We start from the raw sequence: 24,398 nt of genomic DNA on the forward strand, positions 1-24,398 counted from the left end.
GACGCAACGCAGACCCTTCCGGCCACAGCAACAACAACAGCGCAGGCCGTATTCCCAGTTCCGCCAGCGGCAGGACCTTAACAGGCGCCGCGGCAGGAATGGAAGGCGCAGGCATTCGGGGAACCAAGGGGGGCAGAACCAAGGCTCCTCTAAGCCCCCGCCTGGACCTAAGCCTTCATTTTGAAGGTGCGCCCGAGGGCGCAGTAACAGTTTCCCCAATGGATCCTTCCCCCCCGTTTTCCAACCGCCTTTCGTTTTTCCTCCCGGCGTGGTCCCAAATAACATCGGACCGCTGGGTCTTAAGCACAGTGCAGACGGGATACCGCCTGCAGTTTGTTTCATTTCCTCCTTCCCGCCCCCCTTCCTCGTCCCTCTTCAGGGACCCCTCTCACGAGCAATTCCTTCGACAGGAGGTGCAGACGCTCCTCAGCAAAGGAGCTATAGAGGCGGTTCCGGAGAACGAGAAAGGCAAGGGGTTTTATTCCCGCTACTTTCTGATCCCCAAGGCCAAGGGGGGCCTCAAGCCTATCCTCGACCTGCGAGAGCTCAACAAATACCTGGTGAAGTTGAAGTTCCGCATGGTATCCCTGGGGACCATTATCCCATCCCTGGATCCGGGAGACTGGTACGCCGCCCTCGACATGCAGGACGCATATTTTCACATTGCCATTTGGCCACACCACAGACGTTTCCTTCGCTTCGTGGTGGGCCCCCTTCATTATCAATTTGCAGTCCTCCCATTTGGCCTGTCCACGGCCCCGAGGGTGTTTACAAAATGCATGGCAGTTGTTGTGGCGCATCTTCGGCGCAATCGTATCCACGTGTTTCCTTATCTGGACGATTGGTTGATTCGGGGCACGTTGGAACAACAAGTCTGCAGCCATGTCCGCGTGATCACCGGCATGTTCGCCACTCTGGGCCTCTTGGTAAACACGGACAAGTCCACCCTGATTCCCACACAGAGGGTGGAATTCATCGGGGCCGTCCTGGACGCCACTGTGGGCAGGGCCCTGCTGCCATTGCAGCGGTTCCAGGCCTTGTCGGCGATCGTTCAACGACTGCGGACAGCCCCCTTGACGTCAGTGAGGACATGTCTAACCCTGTTAGGCCACATGGCGGCTTGCACCTTTGTGACCGGTTACGCTCGGCTCCGCATGAGGCCCCTCCAGTTGTGGCTCATCAATCATTACAGGCCGACAAGACAGCCGCTAGATATGTTAATCACAATCCCCCAGAGGGTTTTAGATTCTCTCGGCTGGTGGCTAAACCAGTCCGTGTTATGTGCGGGTCTCCCTTTCCACCCACCTCAGCCCTCGGTGTCCCTAACAACGGATGCCTCGGATCTAGGCTGGGGGGCCCACCTAGGGTCCCTGAGGACGCAGGGCCTGTGGTCCCAGGAGGAGGTGGGGTTACACATCAACATGCGGGAGTTGAGAGCGGTCCGCCTTGCTTGTCAAACGTTTTGTCATCAGCTTCAGGGTCGCTGTGTCGCGGTGTTCACCGACAACACGACGACCATGTATTATATCAACAAGCAAGGCGGCACCAGATCCTCCTCCCTGTGCCACGAGGCGATGCGACTCTGGGACTTTTGTGTAGCCCACTCCATTCACCTCATGGCTTCCTTCCTCCCCGGAGTACGGAACACGCTGGCGGATCGATTGAGCAGATCCTTCCTGTTGCACGAGTGGTCCCTTCGCCCGGACGTCGCCCTCTCCATCTTCCGGAGGTGGGGTTATCCCCGGGTGGACCTCTTCGCGTCCAAGGGGAACAGGAAGTGCCAAGCGTTCTGCTCCTTTCAGGGCAGGGAGCTCGGGTCGATAGCGGATGCCTTCCTTATTCAGTGGTCGACCCACCTGTACTATGCGTTTCCCCCATTCCCTCTGGTTCACAGGGTCCTTCTGAAGGTGCGCAGGGACAGGGCTCACGTGATCATGGTAGCCCCGGCATGGCCCAGACAGCACTGGTACCCCATGCTGCTGGACCTGACCATAGCCGACCCAGTTCCCCTGCCCCTTCATCCGGACCTAATTACCCAGGAGCACGGGACCCTCTGTCACCCGGACCTGCAGTCGCTGCACCTAGCGGCGTGGCTCCTGCGTGGCTGACTGGCTCCGAGCTGCGCTGCTCCACGCCGGTGAGGGAGGTGCTCTTGGGCAGCAGGAAGCCGTCCACGAGAGCGACATATTCGGCCAAGTGGAAGCGTTTCTCCTGTTGGTGCGTGGAGAGAAATCTCCGCCCTATGGAAGTTTCGGTAGCCGACATCTTAGACTACGTTTGGTCCCTCAAAGGGCAAGGTCTGGCCATATCGTCGCTGCGAGTCCACCTAGCAGCTATCTCCACCTTTCACCCGGGTGCGGATGGTCGCTCTGTGTTTTCTCACCCAACGGTGTCTAGATTCCTTAAGGGGCTGGAACGTTTATACCCTAACGTCCGTCCCCCTGCTCCAACTTGGGATCTTAATCTGGTGTTGTCCCGACTCATGGGACCCCCCTTTGAGCCGTTAGCTACTTGCTCCCTGCTTTACCTCTCTTGGAAGACTGCCTTTCTAGTAGCTATCACCTCAGCTAGACGGGTGTCAGAACTCCGGGCTCTTGTGGTAGACCCCCCATATACGGTCTTCCACAAAGATAAGGTGCAGCTGAGACCACACCCTGCCTTTCTCCCCAAGGTGGTCTCAGCCTTCCATGTCAACCAAGAGATATTCCTCCCGGTTTTTTTCCCGAAACCTCACTCCTCAGGCAGGGAGCAGCAGCTCCACTCGCTTGATGTCCGTAGGGCTCTCGCGTTCTACGTGGAGAGGACCAAGCCCTTCCGCAAATCCCCCCAGCTTTTCGTGGTGGTAGCGGACCGCATGAAAGGGCTTCCTATCTCCTCCCAGAGGTTATCCTCTTGGGTAACGTCCTGCATCAGGACCTGTTATGACTTGGCCCGTGTCCCTACGGGCCGTGTGACTGCGCATTCTACCAGGGCGCAGGCGTCGTCGCTGGCTTTCCTCGCCCGTGTGCCCATCCAGGAAATCTGTCGGGCAGCGACCTGGTCATCGGTCCACACCTTTGCTTCCCACTACGCCCTGGTCCAGCAGTCAAGAGAGGATGCGGCCTTCGGAACTGCAGTGCTCCATGCCGCGACTTCTCACTCCGACCCCACCGCCTAGGTATGGCTTGGGATTCACCTAACTGGAATGGATGTGAGCAATCACTCGAAGAAGAAAAGACGGTTACTCACCTTTGTAACTGTTGTTCTTCGAGATGTGTTGCTCACATCCATTCCACACCCGCCCTCCTTCCCCACTGTCGGAGTAGCCGGCAAGAAGGAACTGAGGAGCGGGCGGGCCGGCAGGGATATATATTGGGCGCCATGGCGGCGCCACTCCAGGGGGCGACCTGCCGGCCCACTGGAGTTGCTAGGGTAAAAAAGTTTCCGACGAACGTGCACGCACGGCGCGCACACCTAACTGGAATGGATGTGAGCAACACATCTCGAAGAACAACAGTTACAAAGGTGAGTAACCGTCTTTTTTACATGTTTCAAGAACTTGGCTTCTGCCAGTATCTCTGAAAGATTATTCCCCAGCTCAATAAAGCTGCTGATAAAGATAAAAGGGAAACGTAGGCTGACTATCAGGAAGGACTTCATTGTTCTATCACGAAAAATGATCAAGTAACAAAGGCAAAACTAATCAACTTCAGGCTTTGTTCATGAATAGAAAGGCAAAACCGAAAGAACAACCAAAAAAAAATCTACCTGCCAGTCTAAGGAAGGTTCTTTTACAAACACATCCATAGTGCTGATCAGGAGGTCTGGCTCTGTGCGGTAGGCTCTTAGGGAATGTACCATCACACTATAAATGAGACCTGATTCTTTCATTGGCAACATCAGATTAATGAACTGGCTAGTTAGACGAAAAGGCATCAACTCTGGCACTTGCAGAAACTACAGAAGAACAAGGAAAAAGCAAAACCCATGAATTAAGAAACCTTGAAACTCGGACACAAAGATAAGTCTTCTGCACGAACCTTAAAACATTGCTGGCTACTGAACTGAAAATAAGGAGGAGCTCACTGAAACCAGAGCGCTCTTGGGTTAAAGTTATCGCTATGAATATTTGTCAATAACTACTATTTGAAAGCATGGATGAGCAAGGCCTTCTGATTTTCAGAAAGCATCAAATACTGATACCAATATTAAAAAAATACTTTGCTCCCTGCATAGAGCTGTAGAATTTATCAGCTTGTTAGCATCAACCAAGTTATCTGGAAAAAGATTCTGTTCTAATGGTAACTAGAATCATTTTCTTAACTTATGGTGTCAAGTATGAGAAATCATCAAATTCAGCACAAATAAAATACTTTTAAATCCTTTAACGTCAATACAAAATATAAAAGTAATTAACTGACCACCAGCCACCGTTAGCCCCCAAGACACCCAATAGAGTAGTCAACAGAAAAGGATCAGAGGAAACATACCTGCGTCGCTGAACCAAATGCATGTCCAAAGTCTATTCCCACCATGCCGCCTGTCTCCATATTAATCATGAAGTTGGACAGATGTCTGTCTCCAATACCAAGAATCCAGTGGCTGATGCACATCAGTGCATGAGAGCTGGCAAAATGGGATCGCAGAGATAGAAAGGCCTCAGGAGCTGTACTCATCTTAACAAATCCCCTCCTTAACAAAAACAAAAGTCCAGATGTTGTGAAACAAATATTGATATAGCTTTTGTAAAACAGCACACAGTAACTGTCAGTGTACTCACCTTAAAAGGTCTCCTGGAACACTGTTTTCCCTGTTTCTGAAAGACAGGACTGTTTCTGTACGATTAGCTCTACTGCAAGTCAACAACAGAATGCACTAGTTACTGAAACTGTACAATGAGAAGATATAACACTTTTAAGAGAATCGGGGTCCTTACATCAAAGCATTAACATTTTGTTTAACTCTGGAACTGTACCAATCACAAGGAGTGTTTCCTCAAATTCAGAGGAGAAAAGATGACAAAATGTTGTTTGTTCCTAGGAAGACAGAAAAGACCTACTTTCCAGGCAGCCATTCCCAGAGTGAAATCTCCTAATTTATCAATTCAATACAGTGGAAATCAGGGAGAAAAGAAAATAGATGGGATAAGCTTCAGTGTTAATGCAGAAATACAATCAAACTTAAAAATCCAATTGGACAATCCCAAAAAATTGTTTAGCTCTAGTTTGGAACAAAAGTCCAACATTTTTAAGTTCTCTGTGAAGCAGAGTTACTGTTTTCCACCCAGCTGCGCTGAAAGCCCAGGCTCAGGGGCAGACAACGAGGCGGGGTGTGCTAGCGTTGGGGATCCTGGGCTTCCAGGCTCTCTGCTCCCTGTCAGCCTACTAGGTGGGCTGTCAAGGAGGCGGATGGAAAAGCTGGCAGGAAACAAGGCAGGATTTTGTTGGAATCCTACTTGGTTTCTGGCTGAATTTCATCAAAATCAACACTGTCCCGGGAACATTTTGATTGAGATTATTTAGCAAATTCCACCAGAAATGTTTTGTCCATGTTTCTTACCAACTGTTTTTCTGAAAATTACGTAACTGTGAGACCTACCTGTACATAGTCTTATAGCGTGCAATGCCAGTCTCCTTCCCAGCCATCTTGGACAGCCAGTCACTGTACGCGATACGAGGGCCTTTTCGGCTGCGGACAAACAAAAGGACGGGTGATTTAGCTACATTTTTGTGTGCGCAAAATGCAAAAGAAAGTAACACAATACAGTAAACCAGAGTGAAGTACAAATATTTTGCAATCAAGTTCGTACAAAGCAAATATTAGACACAGGCCTTCACCAGCCACAGGGCTCTCTAACTCAGTGCATTCTGTTGAACTGTTTTTTTCAATAGAAACAGCAAGGGCCTTGAGAAGGAAGTGTGAGAGAGCATGAATTGATCCGAAAGCTGCCTTGAAAAGAAGGGTCTTGAAAATTTTGTAACTCGTGCAAAAATCTATTTGACCACTTTTTACCATGCTAATTGATGATAGAGAAAAACCTGAATGATATTTTATTCACCTGCAGCAAGCAGAATTTTGCCAGGCTGTTCTAAACAGAGAACACACAGTGTCTGAATCTGCACTACAGTAAAGAGAAAGCATATGGTGGAAAGATTCAAAATTTTCCATACCCTACTATCCTTGAAACAACTGTCTACAATCTGCAGCTGTGCTGCTCTGTGCTTCTCATAGTTAGTAACAATATAAGGAGGGTCAGGACAAGTCAATATCTGAATAAGAGACCTTTAAATGAATGCTTAATTGCTGTAGGAAATTGTGCTGTGGTTCACTAAGGTGGCACTTTCTCAGTATTGTGAGGAAGACAAGACTGTGGTCAAAGGCCTACCATAGGGCTTCCTGTCTGACATTGGGCAAGTTAGGTCTCTTCTGTGCATCAGTTTCCCCCATTCATAAAAAATGGGGGTAAGACTAATATTTTCCTATATCGTAAGAGTGTTTAGATGCCTAATTTAATGTTTGTAAGAGCCTGGAGAGCCTCAGATGGAAGTTGTTATGAGGCACAATTATCAGTTACTGAACCTATTACCCACACTGGCCCCTAAGCACTGTGTGCTGTTGAAGGTTCTGTCTTTGTAAAAAGAATATGTAAAGCTGAGGTTCTGACCTCTTGTAGCTTAATGCAGGTCCCGTCATATTTTTTCATAAGGGAGAAGAGTGCTACCTTCGCTGGCCTAGCCAATTGCCTATGCACATAATTCCATTTTGCCTGCTTAAATTGCTCCTGCATTTTTTTTTTCTTCCTGTATGTCAGGTGTAATGTTGCTGGGTGCTGTTAAACAGCTGTGTGTTCCACCAAAGGTATGAATGCTTTTTAGTAAATGGTGAAGTGATATGTACCCATAACCCCCCACCCCCACCCCCTGCCTTACTTCTTAGCATATAGAGGATATTCTGAGGTTAATTAATGGTTTGGAGGTCTTTGTTGTTCTCAGATGAAATCTTCTAGTAAAGTATTAGTATCCAGACTGATCTCAACAATGTCTTTAGTTCTCTTATCTTGAGTCTTTGCCAGTCTATATATTTCTCTCTCAACAAGCCATTAAAAGATAGAAGTGGAAATATGTTAATCAATGAGAACCAGATTAAGGAAGAGTGAAGAAATTACTTTGCAAGGCTCATGAATGAAAAGAATCCAAGGGAACCAAGCCATATATAAAACCAACTCAGGGCCTGGTGGCATCAGTCCTAGAAGAAGTTGCAGAAGTATTGAGGAACATGAAAAAGAAACCTCTCAGCTCCAACTGCATACCAGCAGAAGTATGGAAGCACTTGGGGCAAGCAGACAACTGTTTAATTTCACCATGAAGACTAAAAAGCTGCCTGATGCCTGGAGAAAGAGCGCATTAGTACCAATATTTAAGAGAAAAAGAGACATTTAAAGTCATGATGCACACAGTGAAAATCTAGGGAAAAGTTAGGATAAGAGACTATGAAGAGAAGTAAAGGTCAGTGACTATCAGAGTGGAGTCATGCCAGGCAAGTCAACAATGGATGCTACCTTTGCATTAAGACTACCTGTCAAAAAATATAGAGAAAAGAGGAAAACTGCACACGGTATTAATCGATCTTGAGAAGGCTTAAGACCATGTTCTGAGAGAAGTCAGCTCTCAGATCTGTATGAGAATGAAACTGATACCTGAAGACTACATCAAACTTGTCCAGGACATGTTCAAGGGTGCCGTTACCTGTTAGAAGGCCCTGTGGAGAAACTGAACAGATTCTAGTAAGTGTTGGAATACATCAAGGCTCTTTTTGTTCATGTTGGTGCTTGATGGACTTACAGAAAACATTCAGAGTGGCATCCTGGTGCATGCTTTGTGCGGATGATATAGTGCTTGTGGGAGAGAGCAAAAAAGATTTAGAGAGAGACAGAGGTGTGTAGTTAAAAGAAATGGCATGAAAAAAAATCAGCAGAAATATGACCTCTACATTTGATGTATATTTGCAGGAAGGCAATGAGACTAAGTCTTGGGAGCTGGCCAGCCACTACCGGAGGTACAGAAGCTCAAGTACTTAGATTCAATAATACCAGGGCCAGCTCCGGGCACCAGCAAATGAAGCGGGTGGTTGGGGCGGCCAATGGGAAGGGGCGGCACGTCCGGGTCTTCGGTGGCAATTCGGTAGCGGGTCCCTCAGTCCCTCTCGGAGCAAAGGACTCACCACCAATTGTGGCTTTTTTTTTTTCCTTCGCCGCTTGGGGTGGCAAAAAAGCCCGAGCTGGCCCTGAATAATACAGGATGAAGGTAAACTCAATGATGAACTTACAAGCAACACTGGAAAGGGATGGACTAAGTGGAGAGAAGTGAGCAGAATGATCTGTAATAGGAGAACGCCTATCAAATTGAAAAATAACGTAAGATCTGCAAGATGGTAATTAGGGATGTCCTTTTGTACGACTCCAAACACTGGGCACTGAGGAAGAGACAGGAACAGATCTGGAATATATTGGAAATGAAACCATTAAGATGGATGCTTGACATTGCAAGGATGAACCATGTTTGGAATGAACAAAGTAGGGGAAGTGTGAAGGTATCATCAATTATATAAAAGCTGAGGAAATCCAAGCTTGTATAGTCTGAGTGTGTGAAAAGAGGAGCTGAAGAATATATAAGAAACTGGGTGTTATGAGAAATGGAGGGTAAGAGAAGAGTTGGAAGACCCAAAACTAGTTGAAGGGATGTCATACAAGAGGAATTGATTAGCTGTGGAGTTTCCAGGGAACTGTTTCATGACAGACTGGAATGGAAAAGCCAGACTCGAAGAGCTGACACATTTAGATGGGACTAAGGGTAGAAGATGATGATTAGTATCCAGGCTGCATGGTGTGTCTGCTTTGCAGAAAGCAGAGTAAAGAAATTCCAAATCCTCCTATCATTATTTTGGGTTTTTTCCCCCTCCCTTAAACCAAAGTTTAGTCAGTGAGAATTCTCATCAGTATTTCTTTTGGGAATGCTGCTGTTCCCTCAGCCAAGTGTGGAAATAATTAATAAACTGTATTTACAACTATAAAATAGGCTTATGTTTTAAATTATACAACTGTTTTCACAAAGACACAAACATACATTTCTATGTACTTACCCTACATGTTAGGATTCTCTCTTTTTTGCACATTGTGATCCCTCCCCCACAACTTTCCCACCACCCAGAATGGGCTTTACATGACCCCCTTCTCACTCAGTAGTTCTTACATGCTCAGTGATTACTCCATCACCACTTGGAAAATGGAGAAAGACTTTTCACAGCTCTCATTTCTATCGGAAAAGTGCTAAAGGACTGTTAACTTGGTTTTGTACAAACAGAAGATAGGAGCACAGTTAAATGTCTCAGCTGAAGGACACAATCAGTAATGCAACTGATGTGTCAAACTGGATGCGAGCCTTGGTGTGAGACTTGATTCCACAACCCTGGTTCAAAAACGAGAGCGCTTGCAAATGAATCATGCCAATATTTAGACAAATTTAAACAAAACTGTGTAAAAGGGAACAAAGCAGGTTAGCTAAAGTTATTCCTAAAGCCTCACAAAGATAATAGAGATTGAAAAATTAGAATTCATCTGATTCTACAGACGTTCATCCTTTGAAAACCAACAGCCAGGAGTTAGAAAACTAGAATTTCTAAAATCCACTCTTCATGCAAAGGCAACATTTCTTTTAAACTCAGATAGACTTGTATTTCATGTAGTTATAGGCAATATCCTCAGTTACTGACTCATTGCTGAACATACAGTTTTCTAAGTAGCTCTCTCTCCTTGCTGACCTAAGTCCACTTCCTGCTTGTTCAATGCAAGAGATCAAAATTCTTCACTTGTAAAACCATAATCTGTTGATAAGGAAACAGTAATGATAACATCAGAGGATTACAAACTCCCTGTTTACACAAGTTGGGTGGAGGATATGGATGACTGGTACTCATTAAACAGCTGCCAATTGCTAATTTGGGTCAGGAAGTATTAAAGAGACTTCTGTCTTACAAATACTTTATTTATTTCTTTTACACCATTAAGCCTAGGTTTTTCATCGGACAAACAGACTGTCAGAAAGAGCCCAGTAATAGTTATTTCTATTCACGGAGATAGTTAAAACCAGCATCACCTGTGATAGTCATCTTTTTCCTCTTCGGACATGCTTTCCATAAGGAAATTCTTTAAGGTACAGGTATTTTCCAACCACTCAATCAGCCCTAATCTGAAACAAAAGAAATCATCTGTGGGAACAAAACCCTCAGAGTTAAACTGAAAAAGAAGAGCAATATAACTAGAAAGCAGCATGGTCCAGTTGATAGGTCACAAGACTCTAGGTTTTGTTCCTGATTCTGGTAAAGATCATTGTCTTGAGCAAGTCTCAAATTTTGTGCCTTAGTTTCCTTGTCTTTAAAACAGGATAATAGGATTTACCCAACTTTGGGACATGCTGTGAAGTCTAAACTCAGGAAGTTTATATAAAACTGCCAAGTTATAATTATAAACCCAAATGTATTTAGAAAAATAATTGCCAGACATGGCACTTATGACAAAGATTAAAAATATTATGTAAATGATCTAAAAATTTTTTCTATATCATATAGAACAATTCCCAGAGCCAAGTGCCAAAAATTTTTGCACCAGCATTTGGCACAAAGAAATCCCACCTCCCAGCATAAAGAAGGTAAGTGACTTTTGATGTGAGGATTTTTATCCCTGAATGACAAGACCACAAAGTCCCTACCTGGTTGTCATGGGTATGACTTTGTAAGTTTTTATCTGCATGTTCCTTTGACTGCAGGCAGCATCTTGGGAAAGGATAATATTCATGACATCAAAGAGCTGCTCAATGCGCTGGTCCTGCCGGAGATCTTCACCACCTTTGACAAGAAAGGGATGTTCCCGCTCGTCACTGCCGCGGATGTTTATACGTTTTGGTTTCCTGATAGACTCCATTACTTTTATCTTGAAGGGAGGGAAAAATGCAAAACATTTTTGGCACAGGTGAGAGCGTGCATTGCTGTAGCATCAGGGCTCTCCCTTAAACTCTTGGGCCTCTTGTATTCCTGTGTACTGTGATCATGTTGTTCTTGTACCACTAGATTGCTTTATTTTTTACTAATTTAGAAAAAAGTGTAGATAAATCCATTGCCTCTGCAGAAAGCACCCAATTATCCATGTAGAAAACACCGCAAACTAATACCAATGTGTATTTAATGTTGTTGTTATAATGGCCATCTAATTAATAAGATTAATCCTTTGTGTACTGTTACATATCTGCTCACACACTGCTTCCCTCCCTTGCAAAAACGCTACACTGAGCCATGTTTTTACATTAGAAGCCAAAAGGGATATTGTCTTTAAAGTTGTTGGCATACCCGTTCATCAAATCCGGAGATTTTTGCATGGTATTCTGGCAATGGTTTACCTTTACCATCATACTGACCTGAAGAAAAATAAAACAAAGAGGCATACAGTCTTCATTTAAATATTAAAATACTTAAAAATTAAACTGTAGTTAACGATGGCGTGCATATTCAGCCTAATATTGCATCTTATTAAACTAGCAGAAAACTAAGTGTATATTTAAACATACAGTATTTCATTTTGTCATTCAGTGACATGTATTATTTTTTCACCTATGCCATTAGATTTTGGAACTCATTGCTTTCAGAGGGCAGACCTTTTTCAAACTAGAATGCAAATCCATTAGATTTAAAACCTGCTGGGATCAAGGGGTTAGAAGCAACAACATAAAAGTTCAATGATTTTTTTTTATTTTTTATTTTTGTTTTTTTTAAAGAAAAGACATTTTAAAACATCACAGCAGTAAAAATAGCTAAATCTAGTCTTAAGAAGAAGAGAATCTTGGTAGTCTGAGACAGAAAAGATCCCTCCGATTACCAAATGCATTCCCCTGCAATGGCAGGATACAGGGCCACAGAGAGGATGCATAAGGAATCAAACTGAGAAGACTCTTGTTCTCAGCTAAAGAAGACTGGAACTTAAGGGTAACTACTATTTTTGTAAGAGTTCACTATCCAGTGAAATGGTAACATACCAGGGATCTCAAGTTCGTTCCTCAAGAAATCAGCTTTGAAGTCACTCATCCAAGGTGAGCATTCTTTCAGATTTCCAGGTTCTTTCTGGTCTTTCATTTTTGAAAGGAGAGAGAATGCAATTCTGTTGAAGTCATCTGCCTTCATATCTAACAGCTTTGAGCCGCCTTTCCCAAAATGACTGTTAAAATCCTTCTCGAAGGTCTGAAGTTGAAATTAATTTACAGAAAAGGAATTAAAGTTCACTTCATACATAGCAAGATCACACAGCCTCAGAGGCACAGCACTGCATTTTTAGAGAATCAGTTTCATTCTAGTGGGGATTTGGTTTTTGAATCCCTGGACATGGTAATTAATTATTAAGACAAGTCCTCTCTAACATCTTATTTATACAAATAGCTATAAGCAACTTAGAAGTATGACCTATCATTTTATTTGTCTATAAAGCATCATGAACATCTATGACCCTGTAGTAAGAAATAAAATGAGCTGTCAAGGGCATTGCATTCTGATTCCCATGGAGACTGTGAAATGAGGATCCACTATGGAGGATCTGAGTAATATCTAAGGTGACTCAGACAACTGTTAGAGTATTTTTTCCTATCATTTATGTTTTAGTTCAGAGGTGGGCAAACTACGGCCCATAGGACCGTTCTGCCCGGCCCTTGAGCTCCTGGCCAGGGAGGCTAGCCCCCAGCCCCTCCCCTGCTGTCCTTCCTCCCCCACAGCCTCAGCTCGCCGTGCCACCAATGCTCTAGGGAGTAGGGCTGCGAGCTCCTGCCAGGCAGCACAGCTGGCTCCAGCTGGGTGGAGCAGCTACCAGTCCTAGTGCTCTGAGCAGCATGGTTAGGGGGCAGGGAGGCTGGATAAGGGGCAGGGGATTCTGAGGGGCAGTCAGGGGGCGGGGGTGTGGATAGGGGTTGGGGCAGTCAGGGGACAGAGAGCGGGGTGGTGGTGGATGGGAGTAGGGTCCCAGGGGTGGGGATCCCAGGAGGGGGTGGTCAGGGGACAAGGAGCAGGGGGGGTTGGATGGGTTGGAGGTTCTGAGGGGGGCAGTCAGGGGGCGGGGGCCAGGCTGTTTGGGGAGGCACAGCCTTCCCTACCCAGCCCTTCATATAGTTTTGGAACCCTGATGTGGCCAGGCCAAAAAGTTTGCCTACCCCTGTTTTAGTTGAAAGTTTTTTTGGCTTTGAGTTCAGTTTTCTTTCTTGTTTGGTTACTAGATTAAGAGATTCTAAGACCAGAAGGGACCACTGTGGTCATCTAGTCGGACCTCCTGTATGACACAGGCCATAGAACTTCCCCAAAAGAATTCCCAGAGCAGATCTTTTACAAAAACATGCAACCTTGATTTAAAAATGGTCAGTGATGGAGAATCCACCACAATCCTTGGTAATTTATTCCAGTGATTAATTAACTCTCACCATTAAAAATCTACACCCTATTTCCAGTCTAAACGTCTAGCTTCAACTTCCAGCCATTGGAACATGTTATATATCTTTCTCTGCTAGACTGAAGAGCCGATTATCAAATATTTGTTCCTCACTGCAATCAAGTCACCCTTTAATCTTCTTTTTGTAAAGCTAAATAGATTGAGCTCCTTGAGTGTACTGCTACAACATCCTTATTGAATTGTGGGCACCACAACTGGACACAGTATTCCAGCAGCTGTCACACCAGTGTCAAATACAGAGGTAATAACCTCTCTGCTCCTACTTGAGATTCCCACTTATGTTTCACAGGATCACATTAGTTCTTTTGGCCACAGCATCACACAGAGCGCTCAAGTTCAGATGATTATCCACCCCCTGCCCCACAAATCTTATTTCAGAACCAGAGTCCCCCATGCTGTAAGTATGGCCTATATTCTTTGTTTCCAGATATATACAGTTACATTTAGCCATATTAAATGCATTGTTTTATTTTTTTTGCACCCTGTTAACTAAGTGATCTAGAGTGCTCTGAATTAGTGACCTGTCCTTTTCATTATTTACCACCTCCCATTTTTTGTTTCATCTACACACTGTATCAAGTAATGGTTTCATATTTTCTTCCAGGTCATTTAAATGTGTATATCACTCACAGTGCTGCACTGAATAGAAGATACTGTATGAGGAATGGTCCTTTTAAAGATCTGAACACAGATATTTTTATTGTATCACAGTCACTTGGTAAAAGTAGGCTGGGCTGCACAAAAGTAAAACAAGTTCCACTGAAGACAAGATCAATGTAGTGTGTGTGTTGTGCTGCACATTTAATAAAATTTATGATTAAAAAGGCCTCCTTTCTTTTGTGTGTTCTTGAAATATATCAGAGTATTTTTAATTTTGATGAAAATTAGTTAAACTAGTGAGGACTTGACCTAATAATTAATTCAAATGTCCAGAGATTCCAAACTCAAATCCACTAATCCCCATTAGAATGAAATTGCTTCTCTAAAAATGCAGTGCTGGAAACCATCAGCATGTTTAACATTAAAAAAAGCACACACTATATACACACACACACACATACGTGTACACAAACTCTTCCTCCTCTATTTCTTTGTCACTAAGTGCTCAGATAATTCAGGATTCTCTGCAGAGCCACAGCCATCAACAAGACCCCAATTAAACTGTCCATCTGGTGCCCCTAAAGCATTAGGTTAGGAATAAGAGGCCAGAGTACCACACAAGTACATAGGCAGAAAGTTTTGGGTAGGGACAGAGGCAAATGCACTGGCATGTAAGCAGAGAGGAATTGCTGAAGAAGTGTAAACTAACGCCTCCGGTGGGAACATTCTACATGGCAGAGCAGTCAAGAAGTGTCAGCTGAACTGTAACAAAACTAAAACATCACAGATACCAATTAACAAGTATTAAAGGCCCAGTCCTAACTCAATCATTCATATCAGTGAGGGTTGCAGGATTGGGCCAGAACCTCCTATCCGATTGATACTGTCCTTCTTAACTTTCCAGTATAACCTTCCCACCCCATTACACACCAACAGTATTCGATATCATTGAGAGGGATTTCATACATACCTGAATAAATCTCCTTCTGAATGACCCAAGACCTGGAGCTTGTAAATCTCCTAAGTTTCTGTACATTCCTTCATACATTTCCTTAAGGTTATTTTTATTTCTCTGAGTTTTTCCCAATTCATTTTTGACATCCTCAACCCAATCCTGTGAATATAGAGAGAAAGGGCTGAGGATTGAAGAAAATGATTTACACGCCTTCTCTTTTGTAACCCAGTCAGATGGTATTAGGTCTACTGATGGTGTGAGTCAGAATTAAAGGTCTGCTATAATCATGTTAGAGCAAGCTGAAGCTACAGGATTGCTATGTAAAATGCTGTTTCTTATACTTTATTTTTTGTAATGTTTGTTACAGTAGTGAGTACAGGGCCCCATTGTCCCTAACCTAAAGAGTTTAAACTCTAAATATACAACACAGACATAAGTAAGGTTAAGGAGTATATCGAACAAGCAGAAAGAACAATGCAATGATTGAAAACATGTTTGTTCTACCATATCTTCCGCTTTCATTTTGTTATTTAAATCCTTTCAGTGAGATTATATTAGGAGGCAATTAGCTAGATGAAATGCTAAAGGGAAGGAGCAAAAATGGTTAGAGATAATGAGGAAGGGGCTAACAGCCGACCAGAACAGGGAGAGAATGTTCAGAGAGAAAATTGCAGAAAGCACACTAATGACATCATCTGTGGCCATCAATCCCTGACAATCCCTGCAACTGTTCTCCAGCATCAGTCTGGCTGGCTCCTCTCTGAATTGTCTCTCTCAAAGGCCACATGGCTGAGGGGTTCCTACTGTACCTTAAAGAGCATCACTGGATTGGAAAGCTGTTCCAGGGCATGAACAAAATCTTGAATCACTCCTCCTCTGTCTAATTTACTCTTTATCCTGTGAAAGAACAGACGATCAGAATTGGGCAACAAAAGCTGCCATCAGCATATTCTTGTCCAGTCTTCACACAAATACTTCTATGTGTAAAACCTGAACAAATAAAATTCTGTGGGGCTAAGGGACAAGAGGGACTCGAGGATGGGAATTCTCTCTCAGGCTGCAGAGGAACAGCAGCGCCTCTAATGCACTTAAGTCTGTCCATCTCTCTCTCTCTCTGCAACTTGTTATTTTTTGGTATTTGCTAAGCGTCTGCTGTGAAAATAGCAACGTTCTGAACTGGCAGCTCTCTGGTGGGTACAGCAATCGGCATTAACAAGACTGTATACATCCAGCACGCCACTGAAGCTGTGTGTGCATTATTTATTCTGAGTAGCACAAGAAGTGTGGACCTTTGCCTTCTTGTCTCAAACTAAGAAATAATGCAAAAGTCGTGAACAAAGACAAAGGGACACATACAATAATGGTAATTTTACAAAGGCTGTGTTATAGCCGATATGAGAAAGTTAGGCATTACAATGGCTTGGTAATCAACTAAAACAGCTCTTGCCCCACCAACAGATGGTGGTGAAAAACAATGCTAGGGAGACTGTGATGGTTCAGGGTCCTAGAATAAGGGAGCAGCGTGTTTTTCACAATAGGAACAACCTTCCAAAAAGGAAAGCCTGGGCACTCACCTCACTGCTCTTTTTGATGTACAAGGATAGTTTTTTTTAATTTGTTAAATTACTTTAATTAACAAGTGTCCTTGCTCGTTTTGTTACATTTGAAAGATTATAAATGTCAGCTGCTCACTTTCCTCTCTTTGCTAAAGGATCTTAGCAAACGTTAGCAGATATGAATAGTGATGTAACTGGAGATTGAGTTGTGAATTTCCCTCAACCCTAGCAGAGCAGACAAGGAAGGAACCTCACTCTATGATTTTTCACCTGAAACTTTATACTTCAAAAGAGCAGGAAAAGGCAAACATTTTTCTTGTATGTTTTGTAGTTCATTTTTATAGGGCTGTGAGAAGCTAAGCATAAGCAAGGATTGTGGATGCTCAGCACCTCTGAAAATAATCTATCCACTTATTTAAGTTCTTAAATATGGATGTAGGTGCCTAATTTTAGCCACCCACATTAGAAAAGTTGGCTTAAGTACCTGTTTTTCATGCCTTCGAACCAAGCACAGGAGATACCTGAATTTATCTACTATTTTCTATGCTTTTCCCAGGACTATCACTTCCTATTAAAATCTTATAGATTTGTAAGCAACATTTCAAATTCCACCTTGCTACAAACTCCTTGTTCTTGTGGCCAGCTGCAGTGTCTTTGAAGGAATAGTTTTCACTGCTGATCAGGAAAGGATAGATGATTGCCTGTGGGTAGCTATTTGCAATCTCTTCTACAGTATGTTGCACAGCTACAGCTTCCTCTTTGTCAAGCACTGCCATCAACTGGCTAATCCAACCAATGAACTGCCAGCAGGGAACTGATGAAATCTGCAAAACACAGACAGTGTTTTCACCTTCTGTATATCTTTAAAAATCCAGACTAAAAAGAAAAGCAAACAAAACTACTCTGTGTTCCAAGTCAGCAGGCAGAAACAGGTGGAAAAATAGAGAACATTAATTAAATTGCACAGAATGTCCCCTACCGAAGCAATCATTTTCAGTTCTTGATAGGTTTTCATCTGCAAACATTTATGTCTTATTTGCTGAGCTCACTCAACTTGATGGCATTTCTGTGTCTGGTTGGATGCAGGACTGGTGCAACCATTTAGGCGGACTAGGCGGTTGCCTAGGGCGCCGAGATTTGAGGGTGCCAAAAAGCGTTCTCAAATTTTTTTTTAAATGGTTGAGCAGCTGCTGCTGCTGGGACAGAGAGGGAGTCTGAGCTGCCGACGGCAGCCGGCAGCCCAGGGTGTCCCCCGGGTCAAGGCGCCTTCGCGGCAGCCGGCAGTCCAGGGCGTCCCCTGGGTCAGGGTGCCGCCGCGGCAGCCGGTAGCCCAGGGTGTCCCCCGGGTCAGTGCGCCACCCCGGCAGCCGGCAGCCCAGGGGCGGGGGTCCCCTGGCCCAGGGAAACCCCGGGCTGCCGGCTGCCGCGGAGGCGCTCTGACCCTGGGTCAGGGCGCCGCTGCAGAAGCCAGCAGTCCAGGGTGTCCAGAGGGGGCGGCAGGTAGCTCCCGTGGAGCTGCTGCAGTTGTGCCTGTGGGTGGGCGGGCGGACGGTCAGCTGCTCGCGCAGCTCTGGTGGACCTCCCACAGACACGACTGCGGCAGCTCCACCGGAGCCGCGGGACCAGCGCGCGGGGCGGCGAAATTGCCGTCCACCTAGGGCGCCCAAAACTCTAGCGCCAGTCCTGGTTGGATGTAACACAATAACATTTGCATCATGCATCTGATCAATTCCAAACTTTCAAGGAATGTTCTAGGCATCAATGGACAGAACCCTGTTGATTTTGGGGAGACCTGGAAAAGGATCACTTGCTGCAGGATCCTCTGCATCTTGAAGTCTTTAAACCATGATTTAAAGACTTCAATAGCTCAGACATAGGTCGGGGTTTGTTACAGGAATGGGTGGGTGAGATTCTGTGGCCTGTGTTGTGTAGGTCAGACTAGAAGATCATAATGGTCCCTTCTGACCTTAAAGTCTATGAGGAGAAAACAGGGGACACAGAGCTCCTGGCACCTGGTTAGCCCAAAATCAGTAGGGTTCAACACAGCAGCTTTAACCAGGTCTCTGTTTGATGGGAGCCATTAACACCTTCCAGCATCACAACATGCCGTGATCTTAGCTCTGCCCTTTGCCGCAATGGAATTTAAAATGTTGACACCCTAAATGACTTTCCAGACAGCAAAGAAACAATAAAGGACCCTTGATGAGTGGCTATTGTTTTTGTGGCATCTGTTATCTAGGACAGACTTCACCAATAATGTTCTAATTGGTAATTCATTACTGTCACAGTTCTTAGGCCTGGTCTACACTACGAGTTTATCTCAAATTTAGCAGCGTTAAACCGAATTAACCCTGCACGCGTTCACACGAAGCCCTTTATATCGATATAAAGGGCTCTTAATATCGATATCTGTACTCTACCCAAACGAGGGGAATAGCGCTAAAATCGGTATTGCCATTTCGAATTAGGGTTAGTGTGGCCGCTATTTGACAGTATTGGCCTCCGAGAGCTATCCCACAGTGCACCATTGTGTCCACTCTGGACAGCAACCTGAACTCGGCTGCACTGGCCAGGTAGACAGGAAAAGCCCCACGAACTTTTGAATTTCATTTCCTGTTTGCCCAGTGTGGAGCGCTGATCAGCACAGGTGACCATGCAGTCCCAGAATCAAAAAAAAGAGCTCCAGCACAGACTGTACGGGAGTTACTGAATCTGATCTCTTTATAGGAAGATGAATCTGTTCTATCAGAATTCCGTTCCAAAAGACAAAATGCCAAAACTTTTGAAAAAAAATCTCCACAGCCATGATGGACAGAGGCCACAACAGGGACTCAACACAGTGCTGTGTGAAACTAAGGAGCTGAGACAAGCGTACCAGAAAGCCAAAGAATCAAATGGACACTCACGGAGGGAGGGGCGACTGACAACTGTAGCTATCCCAGGGTTCTCGCACTCTCCGAAAACCATTTGAATTCTTGGCTGAGCTCCCAAAGCCTGAAGGGTCAAAAACATTGTCACGGGTGGTTCAGGGTATATGTCGTCGCCCCCCCATGAAAGCAAAGGGAAAAAAATCCTCTCTCGCCTTTTTTCAATGTCACCGTATGTCTACTGGATGCTGCTGGCAGACGCGGTGCTGCAGCGCTACATAGCAACATCCTTTTCCCTTCCCTGGCCTTGCGGACGGCAGATGGTACAGTAGGACTGATATCCATCATCGTCGTCCTGTGAGTACTCCTGGCTGGCCTGGGTGAGGTCGGCTGGGGGCACCTGGGCAAAAATGGGAATGACTCCAGGTCATTCTCTTCTTTAAGCTTTTTCTAATGGAGATTCACTCCTGCCTGGAATATCATAGCAGCTGGAGGTTGCTCTCCTCTCCCCTCTTTGATCTCTACTTGCAGAGGCAATAAAGTCAGTGTTGTTTCTTATTCCTGCATTCTTTATTACTTCATCACACAAATGGGGGGGATAATTGCCACGGTAGCCCAGGAGGGATGGGGAGGACGGAAGCAACAAGTGAGGATGTTGCAGGGGCACTCCCTAGAATGGCATGCAGCTCATCATTTCTGCGGGCTGTCTGGGGCTCTGACCCGGAGCAACTGTTTGCCTCTCTGGTTCTTTAGTAGGTTTGCCTGATATTCTAGGCAGGACTGACTCTCCCTTAACTTAAAGAAGAGAATGACTGCAGCAGACAGTACAGTATGACTGGTAACTGTCATTGTCAACTTGCAAAGCAGCAGACGGTACAGTAGAGCTGGTAACGGTCTTTGCTAACTTTCAAAAGGCAAGGGGATGCTGTGTAGTGCTGCAGTACCACGTCTGTTAGCAGCATCCAGTAGACATACAGTGAAAAAAGGCTGAATGGGCTCCATGGCTGCTGTGTTACGGCGTCTGCCCGGGCAATCCAGGGAAAAGGGCATGAAATGATTGTCTGCCGTTGCTTTCACGGAGGGAGGATTGACTGACAACATTTACCCAGAATCACCCGCAACACTGTTTTTGCCCCATCACGCATTGGGATCTCAACCAAGAATTCCAATGGGCAGTGGAGACAGCAGGAACTATGGGATAGCTACCCACAGTGCAACACTCTGGAAATCAACGCTAGCCTTGGTACATGGATGCACACCGCTGAATTAATGTGGCCGCGTGCACTCAACTGTATACAATCTGTTTCCAAAAATCGGTTTCTGTAAAATCAGAATAATCCTGTAATGTAGACATACCCATAGGGTGTGTCTATACCAAGTGGCTACAGCAGCACAACTATGGTGCTGCAGTTGTGCCACAATAGCCTCTGTAGTGTAGATGCTTCCTACATAGTTGGAAGGGTAATTTCTGTCAGTGTAGTTAATCCATGAGAGGTGGTAGCTAGGTCAGTGGAAGAATTTTTCCATCAACATACTTGAGCCTATTAGGGTAAGGTTAAGCTAACTATGTTGCACAAGGTGCAAAATTTTTCATAGCCTTAAGCGATGCAGCTAGGTTGACCTAAGTTTTAGGTGTAGTCTTCCAGTCTTTGCTTCCACAGATACATTCTCAGCTCAGTGGGGACAGTCAAGCTGCTATTCTGTTCCTATGATGCCTTCTCAGGATACCCCCATATCAATGCACTGCCCCACAATCTGTAAGCACTAGCATATAAATTCAGTTAAAAAACGGGGGTTGAAACAAGCCTGTGCTAACAAATGCAGAAACTATAACAGCATAGCTATGCCAGAATAAACTTTTCATGCAGACACAGCCTGCACCAATGGAGGAGGTTATTCCCAGTGGGGTAAGAGCACCACCTTCCTGGAAAAAGTTTGATTCTGTCAATGGACGCATTCTTCCATCAAACACAGTTACGTCTACACTGGGGAGTTAGATCAGCATAGCTGCGTGCATCAGGAGTGTGTGGAGAACTTTTCAGTGTAGACCAAGCTTAAGATAAGCAGTCACAAGGATGGAGGGGAGGATGTCACAGAGGCCTGGCATGGGGAGAAAGGTGGGGTATCATACTGAGCCCCTGGCATGGAGGAAAAGGGTTACAAGGAGTCCTTGAAAGTCAGAGATGGGAAACTTGCAGGGAAAAAACGAAGGGATGCAAGGAGCCCCTCGTGTGTGCAAAGCACTTGGCTGACAGAAGTGTGCAGCCCCCTAGTCCAGTGGTTCTCAACCTATTTATCATTGTGGGCCGCATATGCAGCTCAAAGTGTTAAGTGGGCCTCAGGTCGAGAACTACAGTGCCCCCCCACCTAACTCCCCCACAAACCCTATGCTCAGTGCCTTCCGCCCACAGACCCCTCCCCAGAGTGAGGCCAGGAGCGGAGAGCTGAGTGTGGGTCAGGGACACCAGACCCTGCTGCACCAGGACCTCGACCCCCACTGTGTAGGGCCAAGGGAAAGCCAGGAAGCCAACCCTGGACCATGCACCCGTTGTGCAGGGCCGGGTGGCAGCTGGCTGCCCGGACCCCGCTGCAGGGGGCCAGGTGGCAGCCAGGACCCTGACCCTGGACCCTGCCGGAACCCTGTTGTGTGGGGCCGAGCAGCAGGGCACCTGGGAGCCCAAGGCCTTTAGATCACAGCTGAGCTAGGCTGCAGCTGTGTGCTAATTGTGCTGCATGCGGCCTGCGAGTTGAGAACCGCTGAAATAAAGGGTCTGGAAATGGCCAGTAGGGGATGGGCAGGCAGTCGCTGTCTGCTGCAGGCAGCCCAGGGCACACAGTGCAGCCTGGAGTATGTTCATTCCTCCCGGAGGCGACACATAGCAGTGACTAGTGGGGAGAGACGTGCCCCCACTTCTCTCCAGACAGACACCCAGAGGCAACGAGGTAGCACTCCCTCCTGGTGACAGCACTCTCAGTCATCCCCTTCCCTTTCCTCTCTCCACCCCATCCCCTTTCTTCTCCACACTGTCTCATGTCCCATTCCCACATCCTATATCATCTCTTTTCTTTCCCCACTGCCTCTTCCCCCCAGGACCAGCTCTGGCCACCCCAAGCAAAAAAACAAACAAACCCCCCCCCCCCACATCCCATTAAACTAACATACAGATTTACACAATAATCCAAAATTCAACTTGAAATAAAGGGATTCTGTTCAATAAATATTTGATTCACAATCAACTTTGCTGTCCCAGGAATGGAAGTAACTAACCTCTCGCGCCATTAGGCCCAGTGTCTCTGCTGGATACCTTTCTATTATTTGCAGCAGCCTAGGAAATTTTAGCCTGGCATCTCTGGAATTCAGTTTTAAAGCCTTTATCATTTTCTCCACTACAATGGCTGGGAATGTCTGCAGATCCAGAGCACTGACATCTGCCAAGAAACGTTAAACAAAAATTATCAGAAACACCATCTTTTTTTCATCCCTTTGATCATCTAAAACATTCATCTTTACTTTTAATTGTATTATCTGCTTTCTTGGTGCTCTGTAGAGAATTTTAACTTTTTGTGTTTTTTACTTAGTTCTGTTTCTCATTTGAAGACTTATTTGAACTGCACACACCACTAGTACGTGTATTCTTGGACTGTAAGCATTAGCTTTTATCAGGAGGCTGCATCATCACTAGTATCTTGCCCATTTTATACACAGCATTGTCGTGGTCTGGGAATGAACAAGAGGAGCATCTGCTGGATAGGATGCATATCCCTCCAGTAAGATGGAGACCTCATGACTCACTAATGGTGAAGTCAGAAGGAGCTGTCAGAAAGAACAAAAAGGATGTAAATAACATCAAAGTTGAGGATAATCTGTTTACATTTAAATCCAAGCCATATAACCTGCTGGGATTTCAGGAGCAGGATGAAACCTGATGTATTTTAGGTAAATCTTCCACAACAGGAGGGAGTTGCTTGCTATTAAACACCACCTCTTATAAATTCTTCCATGTACAATAATATTTTCTTTTTAAATGGCCCACCTCTAGCCCTCGCATTTGAATGCTCTCTTTTGGCAATCTCTCATCTGAAATTTGCATAACAGCAGGATGAGAAAAATATTTTAATTTCTGACTCACCATATGAACCTTCTTCCTCTTTACGGAGATGCTTGTCACAGAAATCAACCAAAGTCATGTAAGCATCTATGACTCCAGTCAGGTCTACGTGCTCCATAGAGTGAGACTGCACCTCTTCCTCAGCCTTCCTCACTGCAGTGCTGAAGTGCTGGAAAGCCTTCTTGTTCAGACCTGCTATCACCTGAAATTCAACCATAAGCGGACGCCACAATAACAAGGAGAGTTCAGCAAATAGTTCATGGTGAATATTCAACAAATCTAGTTCTTTTTCTATTTGCAAATGAAGACTGAGCATGTATTTGTTAAATACTTGATGTGAATAGTTCTTGATCGGTAGATCTTTCTTGGCTGCAAGTATTCAATATTTGAAATTTGAGCTGTATTGGATACACAGATCACATGGTATTAGTTCTGTTCCCTGTCTGGACAGGCATAAGTCTTAGATTGGGGCTTCCAATGCAAGTCACATTTACTAGTTTAAAATTCACTTTCTGTGAACATTCTCTACAATTTGGTATTTCCAAGCCAGTAAACTCATTCAATAGACTATTTGCAAACAGTTAACATGAAAGAGACACAAACACAGTTGAAGAAAATTAAGTTTTTTAGTTTGAATGAATGTTCATGAGAATAAGTGGGGGATTTTTGTTTGTTTTGTTAAAAAGCTCTTTGCCCAGCTCTAGTTTTAAACCTTTATTTATATACAAATTGTGTTTCTTCTGTTATGAGAACTGAGGCACAAGGTAGTCATCCCAGATTTCTCTAGTACAATGTACTTAA

The 24,398-nt window shown here is 44.9% G+C and overlaps 1 protein-coding gene across 4 annotated transcripts in view; it reads right to left on the reverse strand.

The window, feature by feature from the left end:
- Positions 1–24,398, reverse strand: part of PRKDC (protein kinase, DNA-activated, catalytic subunit) — a 197,150-nt gene that overhangs the window by 8,893 nt on the left and 163,859 nt on the right. For 2 of the 4 annotated variants that reach the window (XM_050941897.1, XM_050941896.1), the window contains exons 72-84: positions 23,619–23,799; positions 22,757–22,917; positions 17,234–17,445; positions 15,875–15,962; positions 15,081–15,224; positions 12,060–12,261; positions 11,377–11,444; positions 10,743–10,963; positions 10,131–10,223; positions 5,578–5,667; positions 4,760–4,831; positions 4,470–4,671; positions 3,748–3,936 (exon numbers count right to left, since the gene is read on the reverse strand). In XM_050941897.1, coding sequence (XP_050797854.1) covers positions 3,748–3,936; positions 4,470–4,671; positions 4,760–4,831; positions 5,578–5,667; positions 10,131–10,223; positions 10,743–10,963; positions 11,377–11,444; positions 12,060–12,261; positions 15,081–15,224; positions 15,875–15,962; positions 17,234–17,445; positions 22,757–22,917; positions 23,619–23,799 — 1,923 coding nt within the window. Of the gene's footprint in view, positions 1–3,747; positions 3,937–4,469; positions 4,672–4,759; positions 4,832–5,577; positions 5,668–10,130; positions 10,224–10,742; positions 10,964–11,376; positions 11,445–12,059; positions 12,262–15,080; positions 15,225–15,874; positions 15,963–17,233; positions 17,446–22,756; positions 22,918–23,618; positions 23,800–24,398 lie in introns of those variants that run through there. The other 2 variants (XM_050941898.1, XR_007772788.1) reach the window with 2 other exon arrangements.

The sequence above is a fragment of the Gopherus flavomarginatus genome, chromosome 2 (genome assembly GCF_025201925.1).
Source record: "Gopherus flavomarginatus isolate rGopFla2 chromosome 2, rGopFla2.mat.asm, whole genome shotgun sequence".
NCBI classification, from domain to species: Eukaryota; Metazoa; Chordata; order Testudines; family Testudinidae; genus Gopherus; species Gopherus flavomarginatus.